The sequence below is a fragment of the Dreissena polymorpha genome, chromosome 10 (assembly GCF_020536995.1).
Source record: "Dreissena polymorpha isolate Duluth1 chromosome 10, UMN_Dpol_1.0, whole genome shotgun sequence".
Classification (NCBI taxonomy): Eukaryota; Metazoa; Mollusca; class Bivalvia; order Myida; family Dreissenidae; genus Dreissena; species Dreissena polymorpha.
The window spans coordinates 36,868,727-36,889,561 of record NC_068364.1 but is presented as its reverse complement, the minus strand read 5'-3'; the positions used below and the strand labels follow the sequence as shown (position 1 = coordinate 36,889,561).

The following is a 20,835-nucleotide window of genomic DNA, read 5'->3' as shown; positions in this document are numbered from 1 at the left end:
AAAATGTGCAATATCAAGGTCTGGAGCTACGCTAGCCGCATTATAGAAATAAACACACTTTCTCGGGTCTTCTCTTCAGGTCTGTACCTCAGTGTCAATCATATGCACAAGAGACTCAACTTGAAAACTTGAGGGTCATGAAAACACTATGATTTTGAACTGGTTTGATGTGACAAAGATGATTTATTTTTGGGGGAAACCATGACAACCTGATAAAAAAGTATCAAAAAAATCAAGGGTTTAAGAGTCTCCAGTCAGAGCTATCATTCATGTGTGCACCAGCTTAAATAAGGATGCAAACTTAAAATCAATTTAGCTTTAGGCTATAAATAATACAGAGTTCTACCTATATGTTATTAATTGCACCTAAATTGTGTTTTTATATCCAACATATGAATACAACATTTTCTGAATGCATAATGGTACACATTCAAGAAATGCTCTTACTTAAAACTGGAAAAATCCAGACCATACTGACAGTCCCAGAATTCCAACTTCCTGTTGAAGTGAGCTTGCGCCGTGCAGGGCACCAGAAAGAGGCTAGCAGACGACGGCCATATTGTCAACTCAGGTTTCATGAAGCGGTCTCGCATGGATAAGACTGATTCTATCATCATTTCAAACTGAAATCAAATACAATATAAAGTGTGATATATGTTTGCCTTGCAACTGGAAATCGCCTGGGATCATGTTCTAATTCTTGCCCACTTTAATCATTCATTCTTAGACATATGAATACTGAATAGTCTTAGCATTGTGCAGGCTAAAAAAGAGCTTATTACAATTAAATATTGTTTTTAATGAAGAATTATATAATTAAATGTGTTAAATGATATTTTAATCTTTGTCAGGTTCATTGAAGTTTTTAAAATATTCTGTATTTTTAGACTTAAATCTAAGAATTGGTTTGTAAATACATGGCCAGTTTTGATCCCCAATCAACAAATTATCTTTAAATCTTTTTAAAGATATCAAGTAAGTTATTCCCCATAGAACGTACTTAAAAAGTAAAGATATATTCATAAGAACTAAAACATAATGTTTTTGTGATGTTGTATAGATTTAATCATTTGCATATTTCATGAAACATAACAGGGGTTTTTTGGCTCGATTTTATAGTCGAATAACGGCTATGTTCCCAATGGCAAAAAGTATACTTTTTTGCCCAAAATTTGGTAAAATATTCCCAATTTCCAAAAAAAACAACTCATAAGACTCATATCAAACTAGTTTAACCCAATTCAGTAGACTTCGTGCGAAAAAATTTCAATCCTGAATTTATTTTCCCAATTTCTTGGAAACGCCGATAAAATTCCCAATTCCAAAGCCATGGGCTATCTTCCCAAAAAGTGGAGAAAAAAAAACCTGCATAAACACAGGCATTATTTTTAAGCCTTGCAATGGAAAATCTGAGCTTTATATTTTCTACATGGTCCAATCAAGTACTACACTTACTGCTTCAATGGTATTTTTCATGTAAAAAAAGTATCTTCTTATTGAACAAATTTAATCAGAAATGACACTTAACGCAAAATAATATAGCCCAGTTTTCCCAGAGCGCACATTAAAAGAATTTACAGTAAGCATTAACTCTATCAACAAAACTTTCTTTTCCTGAATCACGAAGACACAATTGAAAGTGAGCTACTGTGCTTTCACATATTTTTTAAGTAATCCAATCAACACCCTAAATATATAATATATTGGGAAAAAAGTATCATACCAAGAATTCTCCTCTAAACTAAAATATAGTCTCGGCCATAAGTATCGTCCTTTATTAGCCTGTGCTTACTGCTCAGGCTAATCTGGGATGGCACCAATCACACATGCATTAAGCCTCTTTTTCCTACAGCGAGGCTCATTTACATGAAGCATTGCAAGAATCCTTCTTTTCCTGGAAGACCAAGAAACCATAAAAAGTAATTCCTTTGCCTTCACATATTTTGAAAAAAAATCATTCACCACACAATATATAAGAGAGTAAAGGGAAAACAGTTCCATACCAATAGCATGGTACCCATCCATTCAGATATAATAAGATCCACATCATCTTCAATTTTTGCATTTTCAGCAAAATCGTTCAACACTGTAATCTTGCTTGCCATGCCATTCTTTTCAACAGCTTTTTGAGTGTACTCTGCAATATCACTGGCTTCAACTGCATAAACCTGAAAGTACATTGGTAAAGAGGTGGTTTATGTGAAACCAAAATAAGATGTGACTACACTGTAAAATCATATCCATTTGTACGCATAAAACTTCGTGGTTTAAAAAAAAGAGTTGTTCATGGACACGTTAATTCATTGATCCCTTATTTTGGAAAAAAGAGATGCGAAAATTGCTCCAGTCATTTTTTATGTGTTTGTCTTATATTCGAAAATCAGACAAACACGAAATCAAGAACAAATAATGTCTAACAAATAATAATGATTCAACTTTCGTTTGAATATGAATTTTTATAAAATTGCATGGCAACTGTTTTGAGGCGGACATTTCTTTAAAAAAGCTCTTAAATATAAATTATTGGTCATCACTCCAGTTCTAAGAGAGATATTTTTTACTGGATTTTTAATTTTCATTTCATCTGAAGATGCTAAACTAAACACTGTTCGGCACGAACATGCTATAAAGGTTTAGATTGATACGAGCCTTGCTGTTAAAAAACAGGGCTTTATTCATATGCAATGCGCACAGGCTAATCAGGAATGACACTTTCCGATTTTTCATCTGTTGTTAAATGAAATCCAAGTCAGACAGAAAGTATCCCCCCAGATAAGCCAGTAAAGTACGCATATGATAATCAAGGACGACGCCTTCTACCTAGACTGTATTTTCGTTACGAAGAGACTTCTTGTAAACGAAAAATACCATAAAAGCAGAAAGTGTTGTCACTGATCAGCCTATGAAGGATTAAGTATAAGAACAGTCTGTTTATGATACTTGGTTGTCTCACAAATGTTTTTTTAATGAAATATTATTGTAAGATTGTAATATTAACGAATGGGTAAAGAATACATCAACAAAAATAGTTTATTTTCATGGTGCAGTCTTGACGATTATAATGTTAAACAAGACGCTATGTTTTATTTACAGAAAAACACAAATTCCTTATTTTGAAAGCTTGAACTATTGGTGAATTCAGAAGATCCATAATGTAAATATTCCATAGTCTCGTCCCACAGTGTCAGATACAGATTGTCTAATAGAAGCACGAATTTAAGATCGTAAGACAAAAGCATGCATTAAAATTAAAATGTGTACAACAACTTACGCATGCATTTGATGAAAATGTGTGCAAAACTAACGCATGCATTTCATAACATGGTGTACAAGACAAATACATGCATCTGATGAATATGTGTACAGGACTGACATGCATTTGATCAAAATGTGAGCATGACTAAAGCATGCATTTGATAAAAATTTGTGCAAGACTAACGCATGCATTTGATAAAATGTTGATTAGACCAATGCAGGCATTTGATGAATATGTGTGCAAGACTAACGCATGTATTTGATGAATATGTGTGCAAGACTAACGCATGTACCAGATGAAAATGTGTGCAAGACTAACGCGTGTATTTGATAAACATTTGTGCAAAAGTATGACATGCACTTGATGAATATGTGTGCAAGACTAAAGCATGCATTTGATAAAATGTGAGTTACAATTATTCATGCATTTGATAAAAATGTGTGCAAGACTTATGCATGCATTGATAAAATGTGAGTTAGAATAATTCATGCATTGATAAAATGTGTGCAAGACTAATGCATGCATTTTCTGAAAATGTGTGCAAGACTTACGCATGCATTTGATGAAAATGTATGCAAGACTAACGCAGGCATTTGATGAAAACGTGTGCAAGACTTATGCATGAATTTGATGAAAATGTCCGCAAAACTAACCCATTTAATGAAAATGTATGCAAGGTTAACGCACGCACTTGATGAACAATTGAGCAGTACGCAATGGCCCTTTGAGTCCCACGCGCGGTCACCGTAAGGTTGATGCACGTTTGTCTAATTTTAAAACCAATCAAATGAGTCTGCGTTTGATGCGTTCGAAGTGCGTGAATCGTGCGTCAGACGCACGCAAGCTTCACTTAAGTCATTGGAGAGTTGGAAATATATAAAAAGGCGTCCATGTGATACTATTAAAATCAGTATGAATGTGTTGAGGAGAAATATAATAAAAAACGGAAACATGGTCTTAATTTTTGAAATTTATTTGAATTGTTCAACATGCTAATCATTGGATTTGTGGTAAAGTGTGTTTAATTGACAGTGTAAAACTGTTGCGCTTCGCTCGAACTCATGTGCTCTTTAGTCGGAGTTGAATCGCATGGTTGATATGCAATCTGTATAAATAAAAATTAAACAATAAGTGCAAAATACATTTTTATATGCATCTGTACAAACAGAAACGAATTACCAGAACTACCTTAAATATCCCGACTCTGAAATATTATTTTGACTTCACAACCACCACCATCATTATCATCATTATCATCATTATTATCACCATCGTCAGCAGCAGCATCGTGTCATCACGATTATCATCATCATAATACAATCAATACCCCCTATCATAAGGACCGCCAATAACATCACCAACAAATAACTAATGTTACAGCAATCGCAGCGAAATTAGAACATCATCATTATCATAATCACCAAGTTTAAACATTAATATTTATATTGATCTTTATTTTATATTCTAACACGGCACGCGACTTGTTTTCTATAGACAAAGAAGGAAATCAAGTGTTGGTTATTCTGCAATAACTTATGGGCGGAGCTTAATGTTTCAAAAATAGTTCCGAATGAATAAAGAAAATATTGCAGTAAAATGTACGTGCAAAAAACCGCTCTAAAAGAAATGTTAAAATTGTAGCATGTATATAAATATAATGAAACAACAAATTGTATATTTGGTGATTAGTGGCATAACCACGCCTACAAAGAATGTGGTTTGTTAGGAAACGTAATTCAGAAACATTTATAGCATGTCAGCTTTTCAGTATCATCAATAAACGTGACGTCATTAAGTTTCTACGATTGTTGTTTTCAATGAGTTCACGTCCTAAAGATTGAACCAAATCAAACAGAATTGTATTAGAATCGAAATAATATTTTTATATGATGGTTTGTTGTCGAATAACCCACAGTAAGTTGTATAGATGCGTGTTATCAAATCACTCGTGCTTCGCACTCGTGATTTAATTCCTACGCATCAATACTCCTTACTGTGGGTTATTCGACAGCAAACCATGATAGAAAAATATTATTTCTTAACTTTCCGGTGATTAATAGAGAAATATCAGTGAATTAAAACGGATTATTCACTGTTTCAATAGCGAAAATTAACAGTGAAAATTAACGATATTTTTTTTTGTTTTACCGGAACTATTTTTTGGACATGGTTGGTTTCCCAATTGTGACCCCCAATTTTACCAAGGGCGATAACTCAGCAATGTTTTTTTTAAACAAAATACAGATAAGCTTCCCTTGAACATACATGTAATGACATTTGGAGCTCCCAAAAGGGAATTAGATTGTCCGGAATGGCAAAAAAACAAAACTAATCATTTGTAAGCATAAAATAAAAAGAAGATTTGTTATTTTGATAACGCCAATAAAGACGAAATAAACAAATTGAGTGAATGTACAGTGCTATTCTTTTTCATCCCAACTTTTAAGTTATTGCGAGTTTCCGTATGTATTGTGTTTAGTTGCTTTCTAATCTAGATTTATGTTATTTGTTGTGTTTGGTTGCTTTTTGAATCTATATATGTGGAACTTTCCTTTTTTGTGAGAAACAAGTGAGTTATATATAAACAAACTTTTTAAATTCCGTTTCATCAGAATGACAAAAAAGGATCATCATTACGGATTTCTTCGTTATTGGTCAATTACGAATTGTCCACGCAACGATAATTTCAACCACAAATAAAAGCACCGAGGTAACCACACTGCAGGGGTCAATGAAAATCATAGGAGAATGTTCACGGATAATTGTCAACGTTGTCGCAAAAACATTATGTTTTATGCATCTAAAGGTATTCTACCAGATAGTTTTTCTTTTAATATTATTTCTGAGAAAACAAGTTCTCAAAATATCTGAATAACCTTTTTGCAAAAAAGGCCACTGGTTTAGACGGTATACCCACTCGTTTTGTAAGGGATGGCGCTCCAATCCCTGTTTCTAGGCCTAACATGACTTCAGTTTTATAAAATAGCAACCCAGTTGTGCTAATTATGATAACTATTTATCATTAAAATTAGATCGTGATAACCGAGGTTAATGTTCAACAAACAGAGATTTGATAATCCACTAGGCTTTTATATATATAGTCATATATAAATATAGTATATCCTCACAGGCTACTAGTAACCAGGGACTACATTTTCCACATAGAATTCTTTTTTAATGACTTTCTTTAACCTAGAAATTCCATAATAGTGGAACGCGTCCTCCCTGATTAGACTGTGTGGACTGCCCGGGCTAATCTGGAATGACACTTTACAAACATGCATTAAACTCTGTTTTCCCAGAGCAATGCCCCTTTTCATTTTTCAAAACGGCCCTTAATAATATGACAAGGATGAATGCCGTCGGATCTACCACCGGTCTGCATTATACTTAAATTCGGATAATTTGCCAATAACATCGTATATCCAACGCTGCTCTGGTTGCTTTAAGACATCTTGCATTGCATACACTATTAGGCCGTGACGTACTTTAGTGCATGGTCATGTGGTTAAAGTCAGGCTATCAGTTCGAGGTCGCATAACATTCAAAAACTGCGTGCAATCATCAATACTTGGTTATATCTCATTTTTATCTGTGTACCATTAATGTATGTACTAGTTTATCGAAATAAATTATATTTATGCTAATACCAGACTGAAGAAGAAGTGAACGTGAACACGAAGAAAATCAATTTTACGAACAGCAATACATGTACATGATTGGTATTTTAATATTTAACAGATAATGCGTATCCTATAGCCCCATGTAACCAGACTTGTTAAAGAGCATTTTAGAAGTATTTCCCCTGACAATTTCCCCATTTTTATACAAGCCCATAACAACCATTATTTTCCTAGCGTCCCTAGAGAATGGGGTAGAATTGTTGTTGATTGTAAATATATTGTTTGAAAGCGCGGACGTTTTGGTTAGGAACTGTATAAACAAAAGCTTAATTATGATGTTCCTTAGAAAGTCCTGTGTACATATTTTGTTTATATGTGTCCTATGGTTCTCAATAACCAATTTGGAATTGGTGTTTGGTTGGAAAAACCAATTTATACCGAACGAACAAAAGAACCAATAAGTAGTTTAAGTCAATAATAACGATTAATAGGGTGATTTTGAAAGGATATTAACTGTCAGCTTTTTACCCGCAGATAAGTTGGTTTTGCAAAAAAACAAATGACCGAGCCTTTACTCTGCGAACTTATATAATTAGAAATTGACAGCCGAATACGTTCGTTTGTTGTAAAGATATTAACTCTCTAATGTTTCGGATGTTGATTCGTCTCCGAATACTACTACTACTCCTACTGCTGCTACTACTACTACTACTACTACTACTACTACTACTACTACTACTACTACTTCTACTACTACTACTACTACTACAACTACTACTACTACTACTACTACTACTACTACTACTACTACTACTACTACTACTAATAATAATAATAATAATAATAATAATAATAATTATAATAATAATGATAATAATTATAATAATAATAATAATAATAATAATAATGATTCTACTACTACTACTTTGAATAATCTATGTTTCTGTCATTTTGAATGTTGTGAGCTTGTGACACAAAATCACATGCTTTTCGGCAGTCATACGCAAGCGAGATTAGATTTTGTTTTTACTAACCTAATCTGTTTAGGTGATATTGAGTAAGTGTCTATCAAGCCTTTGTGGAGCAGATGCCCATGACCTACATCAATGCAGACTTTGCATATGATATTAAAGTATGCAGTTCGTGATTTTTAAAATTAAGATGAATGCACTTCCAATCAGAGAGTCTTGACAATAACTTAATCATCTTATGAATAAAATGTAATTACCTCTTCACAATTAAGCATTTTAACAACATACCAAAGGGGTGACACTTGTATTTGGACACTTAATCAATATAACGTTCTGCAATACAAGATGGATATTATTATATCGATCGAAATAAATAATGCAACTTTTTGTTTACACTTAATTAAATTTGTATTGATATGATTAACAGCTTTAAATGTAGTTATTAATACTGTTGTAAAATGCAATCAATATAAATAGATTAATACGTGTGTTAATCAAAATGTATTTTTAATAATAAAACTACCCGTAAAACCCACGAAATTAAGTTTAATAAAGAAAGGGTCTTTAAGCAGAGGTAATGACCTAAACATTATCTTCAATCATTAAAAAAGTGCACTGCATTATCACTTGTCTCTCTCAGGCTATTGCAATATCGTGTTTTCGTATCATTCAGTTAATTAGAGCGGACATTAATAAACGGAAATGTAAATGGAACCTATCTATAGTTAATCATACAAGCACAGAACCTTCAACATAAGGATGTTATTGAAGTGAATTTATGTCAGCGATAACCAATGCGCTTGCCGGGTTATTCATCTGGAGTACAATACAGTCAATAGTATCTTCATGTTTCTACAACCTTCACGTAAACTGAAAAAAATCATTCCACTAGCGAAGAGCATACTTGCAACACATGATTCATCCAATAAAAACAACTAAACTTTATACGGTTAATGGTTGGGACTAATCTTGATTTTCCAAGCTATGATAAGGTTTCACATGCAGGATTGAAATTTGGGGCGCGTACGTTGTTGTTAAAAATCAAGGTTTTATTGACTAAAATGCAATACTTTGCGCTCAATCCATTATGATTGCAATGTGTAAGGTTCGCGATTACCCATAAATACAAAACACATACGAAATATTCGTAGTGACTGATGCGCACCAGCAATTTATACCAACATTAAATCTATATTCTCTGATGTGTTAACAGGTGTTTGCAGATATGTATTTGTATTTGATCGTGATAATTGTCGTTATAAACGATTATGTTGAAATGTATTCACATGCATTCATATATAACGTTAAACAATAAGTACAATCACATAAAAAGCGAAACAACTGTAGTGTTATAAGAGTGCGAATTGTAAAAAAAACGTTTGTACGATGCTGCTCTGATTGCTTTAAGACAACTTGCATGGTATAAAAATCATGGCCGTGACATATTTCAATGGTCATGTGCTTACAGTCATGCTATCAGCTATCAGTTTTAAGTTCATTACATGCGACAAGTGCGTGCATTTAACTTGACTTTATAATGCACTTTAATCAGTACGTTTAAATAAGATGTAATATTGTGTTTATTAAACAAACAAACATGCATGTTATGTCTCATTTTTTATTTGCTACAATTAATTTATGATCTTGTTTATCGAAATTAAAAATATTTCTACTTATACTAGACAGAAGTGACGTACACTTGAAAATACATCAGAGGAAAACCAAGAAAATAAATCTTACAGATAGCAATACATCTACATGTTTGGTATTGTGCATCCAAAATCAAAGTTTCAGAAAAAAAGGTGTTTTGTATGTAAATTTTGGTAAACCACACAGACATATATACATACATGTACATATATCTCCTTCAGCACGTGGTGATTGTGAAAAGTAGTGCCTATTTATCGAGAGGTCTCTTTCTCTTGTACGATAAGCCATTTCGCGATCGTCCCTTTCCTTTTGAGTTTTTTTTTACTGTATGCTTGTTCTGCAACATTTGTGCTGTCATTGGGGGCTTCGTTGAAAGATAACGTTTGGGCGCGTTTATTGAAGTATTGTGTGTGTGTTTTTGTCGAAATGTCACTGCCGAAACCACGAGGGCTCTAGCATTATGGTAATTTTCTTCAAAGTTGCACGACACATTTACAACGTTCGGAATAAGACATTCATCTTTTAGCTGATACAAGTACTAGCCTTGCACACTCTGATGTAAAGACATGACGGGAAAAATGCCTTACACGTTGGCCGTTCAATTATTAGACCCTGTAGGGAATCGGGAACTATAATCTTGACCAGCCAAGCAGCCCCAAATTGTATATTGACCGAAGCCGAAGGCTGAGCTCCGCATACAGATTGAGGCTGCCTGACTGGTCACTATTAAGGCTGAGCTCCGCATACAGTTTAAGGCTGCCTGGCCGGTCACTTTTTTGCAGTTGGACCCAAAGTAGGTTTTCTACCGAAAATGTTCGTCCAGTGTATCGGTCAGTGTATTATCAACGATGTTAATAGCAATCAATGCCGGTTGCTGTTTTAAAGAACACATTGATAATGTCGTCAGGGATTCGTAACAAACGACCACGTTGTAGAACATCGGGCCAAGATTCATCCATGGAAACCAATCGGCAAACCTATTTCATTTTCCGAGTTATTTAAAACTCGAAACACCTGCATTAGATATGAGTCGCATAATGGGGAAAACCGGTCTTTATGCATGTGCGTTAAGCGTCGTCCCAGATTATCCTGTGCAAACCGCTCATGCATTAAGCCATGTTTTTCTTTCATGCGACTCTATTATATCTATATCTCAGCTGTCACGAAATGCTTACCAGTAAGTACTGCATAAGCACAATTCATTTGAAAGACAAAATGAGCCTCGCTATGGGAGAAAAGGGCTACGCATGTGCATGTCCTTTCAGCGCAGTGGTTGGTAAACACGCTTCTCACCAAGGCTCACCTGGGTTCAATCCCCGACTCATTTTTGGCATAACGCGAGTAATTTAGTTTCTTTACTATAATGTTTACGTTTTTTTATAATGCAAAACTATTTGATAGAATTAAGAACATGATATTGAAGCGATATATGCGGAATGTTATGTCCGTAACATTTGAACCATAACCTTGTTTGAAAGTTAAAAAAAAATACTTTAAAATTAAACAAACAGATGTTTAAATCTATATGCCTATGACCACGCTGATCACGAATTCGTTGGAATTTTTAAAATATCTAAAGCCGTTTAAACGTTATCCATTTTTAAAAAATAAATAAAAAAATACATATGTATCATATAATACAAAAAACTATTTTTTTTTTGTTTTTTAATAAAACATAAACAGTTTATAGTGTTGTTTAAAAGTTTGAAAAAAAAGAAAATAAGAAAAAAGTTATAATCAAAACATATTTTGCATTAAGCACCCTTTTCATAGACCGTCCCATTTACGTGCACAAATGAAATACGCTCGCTCGCTCTTTAGTTCGCTCCATCGAAATCAAACAATAAGAAATAGAAATAGAAATCTATATGAATTTGACTCGCTGAATCCGAACTGGTTGTTAATTTTCCGATATCATGATCCGAAAAATAATTATTGAGTTTAAATGGTAAAATTCGATAAGAATGCAGCACACTTTTAACAGAAGCTCAAAATCCAGTATACCTTAAAATCCAGTGAAATAAAACAATTAGATAGTCCAATCGATGTGATTTTGTCTACCTGAACCCGATTCCGATGCTACTTTTCCGATATATTGAACCGTTAAAGAATTATTGATGTTAAATGGTGCCGTTCGATAAAAATGCAGCAACCTTTTAAAGTAACATTACTACTCAAAATCAACGAAAATTTCGTACACTATTTCGTAAAATAAACTTAATCAATTAAAAATCAGTGTTCCTTGTGGCAATTGCCGAAATTTCTCCGCCAGGTATGGTAAAATAGATGTCTGTAGATACCAAAATGCTCATTTTTATTATTGTTGTGCATATTTAATTCCATTTTAATTTCCCGCAACGATATCTATTCATACGACACATGAACACTAACATGGTGTTCGTGTGTCGTATGAATAGATATATTCGCGGGAATAATGCCTTAATAGAAAAGAATACATTTTAAATAGATGCATACTAATCACTCATTTAGTCACTCACTCAATAACTCACTTACAGTCAGTAACTTACTCAGTCAGTCACTCCATCACACAGTCACTCACTCAGTCCATCAGTCATTTAGTTTCTCGGATCAAGATTTTGGTATTAATTATCGGATACAGTTAGCCCTTAAATAAAAGTGTAAGTTCGTTCGCACTTGTGTGTTTGAAAAGTCTATTCGCTTAGCTCAAGGCAATATTGATAACAACAAGTGAGTGTCTGTAATATTAATACACTGATGTGTGTATTAATTTTCATATTTTCAGTATAACCATGTCGAGTGTCGAAATAATACGCTAATCTTTCTTAAAAACAATTCAATTATTCTGTCCTTAGTTATTTAATAAGGCATTCGCAGAGGATTCTCGTTACATACCAGTCGTGATATTTTAATTTATATAAACTAATAATTGTAAAAAATACGGTTTTAGTTGTAAAAACATACGGTATTTTAGAACTTTTCTTTTTTCGTCAATCGCGGTTGACGGTCCCTTTAAATGACCACCATCAGAAAACGGCGCTTCGCGTGTATCGTCCGTCTCCAAACCTCAAATGTAAAGGTCACACTTCAAGTTTAAATAAACATGTTTATATGAATATTTTCACAGCGCACTTGTGAATTCTTGACAAATAGCATTCATTCATAGCTCAAAATGGATCTTAACTCAATTGTGTGTGTGTGTGTGTGTGTGCGTGCGTGCGCGCGCGTGCGTTTTCGAAAGATGTTTTACTATGTCTTGATATTAAATTAGAAGCACTCAGCAGTAAAGAGTGTTCGTAGTTGCTTTCAAGAATATGCGAGCCATACGACTTAAAATGCATCCCTTGAGTTTTTTTTCCATAAATATGGATCTTATTCTATAAATACTGTAAACATTCTTCCTTATATTCTTCCTCAGTGCCATTTCATTCAACACAATCACCTTTCTCAGAAAATACAATAGCATTCGCAGGCAGCTGTCGTTTGGATTGCCATAAGAAATAATTCGATGTACGATGTGAGTCTTAATTGAGTTTTAGTGCAGATACGTTCATACGACACAAATACACTATTTTGTTTTACGGATCATTTCGGCTTAGAGGACTCACCAGTCATGTAAAATATCGAATATGATATATATATATTTTTATAAACAACTGGAAGCAAGATGGGTTGCATATAATTGGTCAGTAACCGTTTTTTTAAATAAAAAATAGATCATTTTTGTTTATTTTTTTGTTTTCATTCATTGATTTCAAGAGTAGTCTTGGTCTGGATTTAATATATCAAGTGTATATCAGTTTAATTATTTCCGAAACGTTATCTTGCTTTTAATACAACTAACTTGTATATTTCATCATAAAACAATACATTTAATATCTTGCATTAATGGTGGTGTTGTTTTTCAAATTGTAATTGTCTGATTTAACTAGAGCGGCCGTTGTCTGTTTAGAAATACCCCTCTTCCACAAGCGTCTTTGCTTCAGGGCGTTGGCAGTTCAGTTTTATATCTGGTTTTCCAACAATGCAATCTGACTGCTTACGAGGCTTTGTCTCGCTACCTCGTATACTAGTAACGACATGCTTAGAATACAATTTCTGCATTATCATTCCCAAGTACAATAACGTACGCGTATGAGACCATATATAAATATGAGTCGTGTTCTGAGAAAACTGGGCATAATGCATGTGCGTAAAGTGTCGTCCCAGATTAGCCTATGCAGTCCGCAGAGGCTAATCAGGGACGACACTTTCCGCCTAAATTGGATTTTTGCTAATTTGAGGCTTCTTTTTAACGAAAAATAACATAAAAGCGGAAAGTGCTGTCCATGATAAGCCTGTGCAAACTGCACAGGCTAATCTGGGATGACAATTTACGCACATACATTAAGCCCCGTTTTCTCAGAACGCGTCTCATATAAGCACAATATCAAGGCAACATTTCATCCCAACAACGAATGGACAAACTCATTTGTTGATCAGAAACGTGTACACATCAAGCTTTTGTTCCCGTTCAGGCGACGAGCTGGGCTTCTATTGCCGGAAATGCGCCATTCCGATCTGGTTGACAACATGTTATGAAGACTGACAGCGCCTTATACTGGTTGACAACGTGTTATCAAGACTGACAGCGCCTTATACTGGTTGACAGCGTGTTATAGCGACTGACAACGCCTTATACTGGTCGACAACGTGTTATAGCGACTGACAACGCCTTATACTGGTTGACAACGTGTAATAGCGACTGACAACGCCTTATAATGGTTGACAACCTGTTATAGCAACTGAAAACGCCTTATACTGGTTGACAACGTGTTATAAAGACTGACAGCGCCTTATACTGGTTGACAACGTGTTATAGCGACTGACAACGCATTATACTGGTTGACAACGTGTTATAAAGACTGACAGCGCCTTATACTGGTTGACAACGTGTTATAGCGACTAACAGTGCCTTATACTGGTTGACAACGTGTTATAGCGACTGACAGCGCCTTATACTGGTTGACAACATGTTATAAAGACTGAGAGCCCTTATACTGGTTGACATCGTGTTATAGCGACTGACAGCGCGTTATACTGGTTGACAACGTGTTATAGCGACTGACAGCGCCTTATACTGGTTGACAACGTGTTATAGCGACTGACAACGCCTTATAATGGTTGACAACGTGTTATAAAGACTGACAGCGCCGAATAATGACTGACAACATTTTATAGCTACTGACAATGTCTAATAATGGCTGACCACGTATTATAGCAACTGACAATGCCTTGTAATGACTGACCACGTTTTATAGCGACTGACAACGCATAATAATGGCTGACATCGTGATATAAAGACTGACAGCGCCTTATACTTGTTTACAACGTGTTATAGCGACTGACAACGCCTTATACTGGTTGACAACGTGTTATAGCGACTGACAGCGCCTTATACTGGTTGACAACGCCTTATACTGGTTGACAACGTGTTATAAAGACTGACAGCGCCTTATACTGGTTAACAACGTGTTATAGCGACTGAGAGCGCCTTATACTGGTTGACAACGTGTTATAGCGACTGACAGCGCCTTATACTGGTTGACAACGTGTTATAGCGACTGACAACGCCTTATAATGGTTGACAACGTGTTATTAAGACTGACAGCGCCTTATAATGGTTGACAACGTGTTATAGCGACTGACAGCGCCTTATACTGGTTGACAACGTGTTATAGCGACTGACAGCGCCTTATACTGGTTGACAACGTGTTATAAAGACTGACAACGCCTTATACTGGTTGACAACGTGTTATAGCGACTGACAACGCCTTATACTGGTTGACAACGTGTTATAGCGACTGACAACGCCTTATACTGATCGACAACGTGTTATAGCGACTGACAGCGCCTTATACTGGTTGACAATGTGTTACAGCGACTGACAACGCCTTATAATGGTTGACAACGTGTTATAAAGACTGACAGCGCCTTATACTGGTTGACAACGTGTTATAGCGACTCACAGCGCCTTATACTGGTTGACAACGTGTTATAGCAACTGACAGCGCCTTATACTGGTTGACAACGTGTTATAAAGACTGACAACGCCTTATACTGGTTGACAACGTGTTATAGCGACTGACAACGCCTTATACTGGTTGACAACGTGTTATAGCGACTGACAACGCCTTATACTGATCGACAACGTGTTATAGCGACTGACAACGCCTTATACTGGTTGACAACGTGTTATAAAGACTGACAGCGCCTTATACTGGTTTACGACGTGTTATAGCGACTGACAACGCCTTATACTGGTTGACAACGTGTTATAGCGACTGACAACGCCTTATACTGATCGACAACGTGTTATAGCGACTGACAGCGCCTTATACTGGTTGACAACGTGTTATAGCGACTGACAGCGCCTTATACTGGTTGACATCGTGTTATAAAGACTGACAGCGCCTTATACTGGTTGACAACGTGTTATAGCGACTGACAACGCCTTATACTGGTTGACAACGTTTTATAGCGACTGACAACGCCTTATACTGGTTGACAACGTGTTATAGCGACTGACAGCGCCTTAAACTGGTTGACAACGTGTTATAGCGACTGACAACGCCTTATACTGATTGACAACGTGTTATAGCGACTGACAATGCCTTATACTGGTTGACAACGTGTAAAAGCGTTACTGATTGGACACATGTCTCTAGGATACGCATTTAAATCACAATGTCCAACCACCTGATATTGATGATCAAGTAGCTTAACTCTTTTATTATCAAAATCTGCGACAAGAATCTGATCATTTGAGAGACAACAGATGGCTCTTATATCGAGTCTCTTGTTTACATCACTTGATATGCTCACATCATACGCTGACTTTGACTTTGATATCTATACACCAATGTATAAATCTTAAATTATATTTGAAATAAAGCTCTGAAAAAGTTACGTCAAATCAAACTTCAGAAACATCAAGAGAGGAATATAACATAAATAATAATTACTACAGAACAGAAAATACATACATTTGTTTGAGCAGTTCTGTCAACAGTCTTTTAACAAAACAACAAACAACAGTATAATGGCTTCAAATCAGCCATATCCCAAATACATGCATTGCCCAAACTGTTTTCAATTCCTAATTTGTTTGATGTTAATAATATAAACATGATTTTTTACATTATATAAACACAATTTCAAACTTTCTTTTCATGTCGTCATCAATTCAGATTTAGGTGAGGTGAAACTGTCATGATAAAATATCTTTAGCTAGGTCAAGAACAATTGCATGGTTTGAAGTAACATAAATACTCAAAATCAACAAATATTTCGCAAAAAACTTCGTAGTCAGAAATTCACATGGAATACGGTATATTGTGACACACAAAAATAAGACCACATCTGGCGTTGAAATTCTGGCTATTGCTATAAGAAAGAATTGTTATGCGTCAACTTTATTTTTCAAAATTTTGTACGAAATATTCGTTAATTTTGAGTGTTTATGGGCTTTAAAGCCTACAACAAATATCAGGCTAACATTAAATTTATATTGAATTACTCCATGGAAAACAAGTCCCCTACCAATCAATGAGGAATATTGCATGCAATATCTTAGTATTTGAGAAATTTCAAAAAGGCAGTTATGAATGATCAATTGTACTATTTGATATTTAAATGATGTTATTATAAATTGGCAAATAAGTCATTCAAGATTGACAATTAGGTCTGTATTTGTATGCATTTGAGGATTTGGGAAAAAATTATCAATCGAGAAAAGTATATTCTATAATATGTCATCTCAAATGGGAAAAATATTTCATAACATTACAATCTTTCAGTCGTCATCAGCACTAAGAAACAAAATCTGCAATTTGTGATATCAATTGTTAATAAAGTTAAAGGCTTTTGGACAATGTCCATCTGAACAGAACCTGTTTCATCACGAAAGATTACAATGGAAAAAATCAGGCTTTGGTTTAAGCAATCATGAATGTGAAGCTAATTCTGGGAGAATGGGGCTTCATGCATTTGCGTCAGTGTTTTCCAAGGGTAGCCTCTGCAGTCTGCACAGGCTAACTAGGGACAACACTCCGCTTTAATGGTATTATTTGTTTAAAGGAAGTCCCTTCTAATCAAAAACCCAGTCTAGGCGTTAATCTTAAATCCAAAATCAATTAACTTCTATTGACAGTTTTCTTTATCTAAACAGGGTCCGTTTAAAAGGATCATGTCCCAATGACATTTATGAATTATTTACACTGTATTAAGTAATCAATGTAACTCGCTTTTCCTCAACCGGTTTACAAATATTCCACCGAGAACCCCTCGTGCACTTTCAAATGCCGGTTCAGGCAAACTTTCTGTCCAAACTTCCGCCTACAGATACTGCATTCCCAAGGCTTGTACTTTGTGTGAATGTTCATATGCGCCAGGAGATTGTGCTTCAGCCCGAATGATTTATCGCAGTATGTACACTGGAACTCTTTCTTGCCTGTATGCGTTATTTGGTGGTGCTGTATCTTGGCACGCTCGACGAAGGCTTTCCCGCACAGCGCACACTTGAAGCATTTCTCTGAGTGGTAGTAGTTCTGGTGTTTGCGCAGCGAAGCCCTGCGGCATAGGAAGGTAAATTGTATTGTACAAAACAAGTATAAAATGTGGTTAATGTGGATTAATTACAGAGGCATAGTCAGCCGCAGCATCCATAATGCTACAATAATTGTGCACAATAAAATAGTTTTACATAAAAAAATGTATGGTTCTGGCTCTTCTTTGTCATAGGCCAAAACCATAAAATTGACTGCAAAATCATCTTTAATGCGAGACATTTATTTTCACTGATTTCGTGGATTGACTAGTCTAATATTTGAGATAACAACAAATAATTAACAAAAAGTAACTGCCAACTTAACAAAAGCTTTCCCGCATAGCGGAGTGAAACCATGCAATAAAGAATAGAGCCCAAACCATAAGATTTCTTACCGTAAAGTTAGTTTTTGTCCAACACGAGTTTTCCTTGATTTCGCATTATGCCCCATTTTCCAAAAGCACGACAAGTTTACAAAACAAACATTAATTGTTCAGCAGTATTGTTCTGATGGAATGCACAATCTGCCAACCAAAATACTAAAAGACACTTTGAGATCAGTAAAAACTGCCTTACAATGTTGTAGTCCATTCACACAAGTGTTTTCAATCAGATATTCAGATATGTTATGCTTGAATGACTTAACAATCTTTCATGGAACATTATATCATCACTTTACATTAGTTTAAACCTATTAATTTTAGCATTATTAAAATTGACAGCCAACAGGTTATTTAGATGTTCTCGAATATGTTTCCTGGGTAGAACCAGTACTTGGCAACCCTACGAGGGAGATCTTAAGAAAGCTTCCACAGTGAGGACCAATCCGGGAACCTCCTTGTTGCTAAGCAAACTAAACGAAGCAATGGTAAATATTAGTTTTAAGTTTAAAAAAACAGCATCACTTTGGTAAAATGGTGCAAAATGTCTGTGCGTAAAGTGCTGACCAATAGAGATAATTTTATCATATTAGTGTGTGACTTAACCACTTACACAAGTTTTTAGTTGACATAGAATAAAGCAATTCTTTTAAATCATCGTTATGGTAAATGGGTTGAGAATATTAAAGTATTATAACTAGGTGTCATCAACTGTCCAAGGCCAATGCACATTTTAAGTATCAAGCCAATTGGCCAATTTGTTGAAGAGTCATTGATCGGAAACGAACTGGTCTACCGACCAACCGAGATCCACCAATACAATATACCCCCTCTTCTTCAAAGGGGGGCATCAATCAAAACCTTTGGTAATAGATTCAAATTTTAAAGGTTTTTTAACCCTAAGATACTGTTCAGCAGCAAACAGCATAAAACCTGAACAGGCTACTTGCAGGCTGTTCTGGTTTTATGCTGGTTGCATTTAGCTGTTTTCACTTTGCTCCTGAGTGGGAAAGGGTTTAGTTTAAAGAATTCCTACTACCAATACCTGTCAGGGAAATCCTTTTTGCATACAAAGCATGGGAGACGTAGGGTATGTCCAGGTATGTACGAGTCCTTGGCAAGCTCATGGTCCTCTAGGTGGCTGATATACTGCTTCCTCTCTCCAAACACCTGCACAAACGCAGATATATTTTAGCTTCCCTTTTGATAACACTGGGCTTAAGCCATGTGTGTAGTGTTGTCCCAGACTAGCCTGTGCAGTCTGCGCAGACTTATCACACAGGGACAACACTTTATGCCTAGATTGGATTTCATTTAGAAGAGACTTCCTTACAACAAAAACCTCCATAACAGCAAAAAGTGGCATCCCTGATAAGCCTGTGCAGACTTTGTGCGCAAGCTTGTCCAAGTCAACACTTTACTTTTCGATTTAACTCAGTTTTTGCCATGAAAAGACTTCCTTTAAACGTCAAATTCCATTAAGGCGGCAAGTATTGTCCCTGATTAGTCAGTGTAGACTGCACAGGCTAATCTGAGACAACACTTTAGGCACATGCATATTTCCAATTGTGAGTTTACAAGGGGATATCAATAACATTTCACAATGAAAGTAGCCACATACTAAAACAACAACATATCCCCACTTATTATGCTTATATTTATCTAGTAACTATGATATAATAATATTGATGAAATATTAAAAAAACAACAAGAAATGTGTTTGTCAGAAACACTATGTCCCCTTCTGCGCCGCTTTGATTTTTTAATTTATTTTTTAATTTTTTTTTTGACCTTTGACCTTGAAAGAAGACCTTGACCTTTCACCACTCAAAATGTGCAGCTCCATGAGATACACATGCATGCCAAATATCAAGTTGCTATCTTCAATACTGCAAAAGTTACGGCAAATGGTAAAGTTGGAGCAAACAAACAAACACACAAACACACAAACCAACCAACAGACAGGGCAAAAACAATATGTCCCCCATTATAGTGGTGGAGGACATAAAAAAAGGTCAGGCTTGCTTCAAAGAGAATTCACCTCACTCTAATAAAAGTAATGTGCATTTTCATGAGAATTTGAAATCTAAATAGGAGTTCTGCGGTCGGAGACATATGACCCACAAACAGGGCTTTGAACTAGTGACCCCAATTTAATAGGGTTCATCTACTTTCCAAGTCCAATGCACATGGAAAATATCAAGCTAATCGGTCAATTTGTGGGCGAGTTATTGATTGGAAATGATTTTTACATTTATTGTGACACTTACCTTGACCTTTGACCTAGTGACCCAAATTTAACATGTGAAGTATCAAGCAAATCGGTCAATTTGTTAATAAGTTATTTATAATTTTTATTAGAAAAGATTCACACTTATTGTAATGGTGA

General features: G+C 35.4%; 2 protein-coding genes across 11 annotated transcripts in view; both read right to left on the bottom strand.

Annotated features, from left to right (window-relative positions):
- The window catches only part of LOC127847754 (protein arginine N-methyltransferase 2-like), a 29,464-nt gene extending 26,114 nt beyond the window's left edge, over positions 1-3,350 (bottom strand). For both annotated transcript variants that reach the window (XM_052379883.1, XM_052379882.1), the window contains exons 1-3: positions 3,272-3,350; positions 2,004-2,168; positions 448-623 (exon numbers count right to left, since the gene is read on the bottom strand). In XM_052379883.1, the coding sequence (XP_052235843.1) occupies positions 448-623; positions 2,004-2,168; positions 3,272-3,343 (413 nt within the window). In that variant the 5' untranslated portion in view covers positions 3,344-3,350. The remainder of the gene's footprint in view (positions 1-447; positions 624-2,003; positions 2,169-3,271) is intronic.
- Positions 1-20,835, bottom strand: part of LOC127847745 (zinc finger protein 596-like) — a 289,933-nt gene that overhangs the window by 137,705 nt on the left and 131,393 nt on the right. For 6 of the 9 annotated variants that reach the window (XM_052379859.1, XM_052379858.1, XM_052379856.1 and 3 more), the window contains one exon: positions 19,492-19,616. The exons of 2 other annotated variants lie outside the window; for them this stretch is intronic. In XM_052379859.1, coding sequence (XP_052235819.1) covers positions 19,492-19,616 — 125 coding nt within the window. Of the gene's footprint in view, positions 1-17,461; positions 18,090-19,491; positions 19,617-20,835 lie in introns of those variants that run through there. One more of the 9 variants, XM_052379857.1, reaches the window with a different exon arrangement.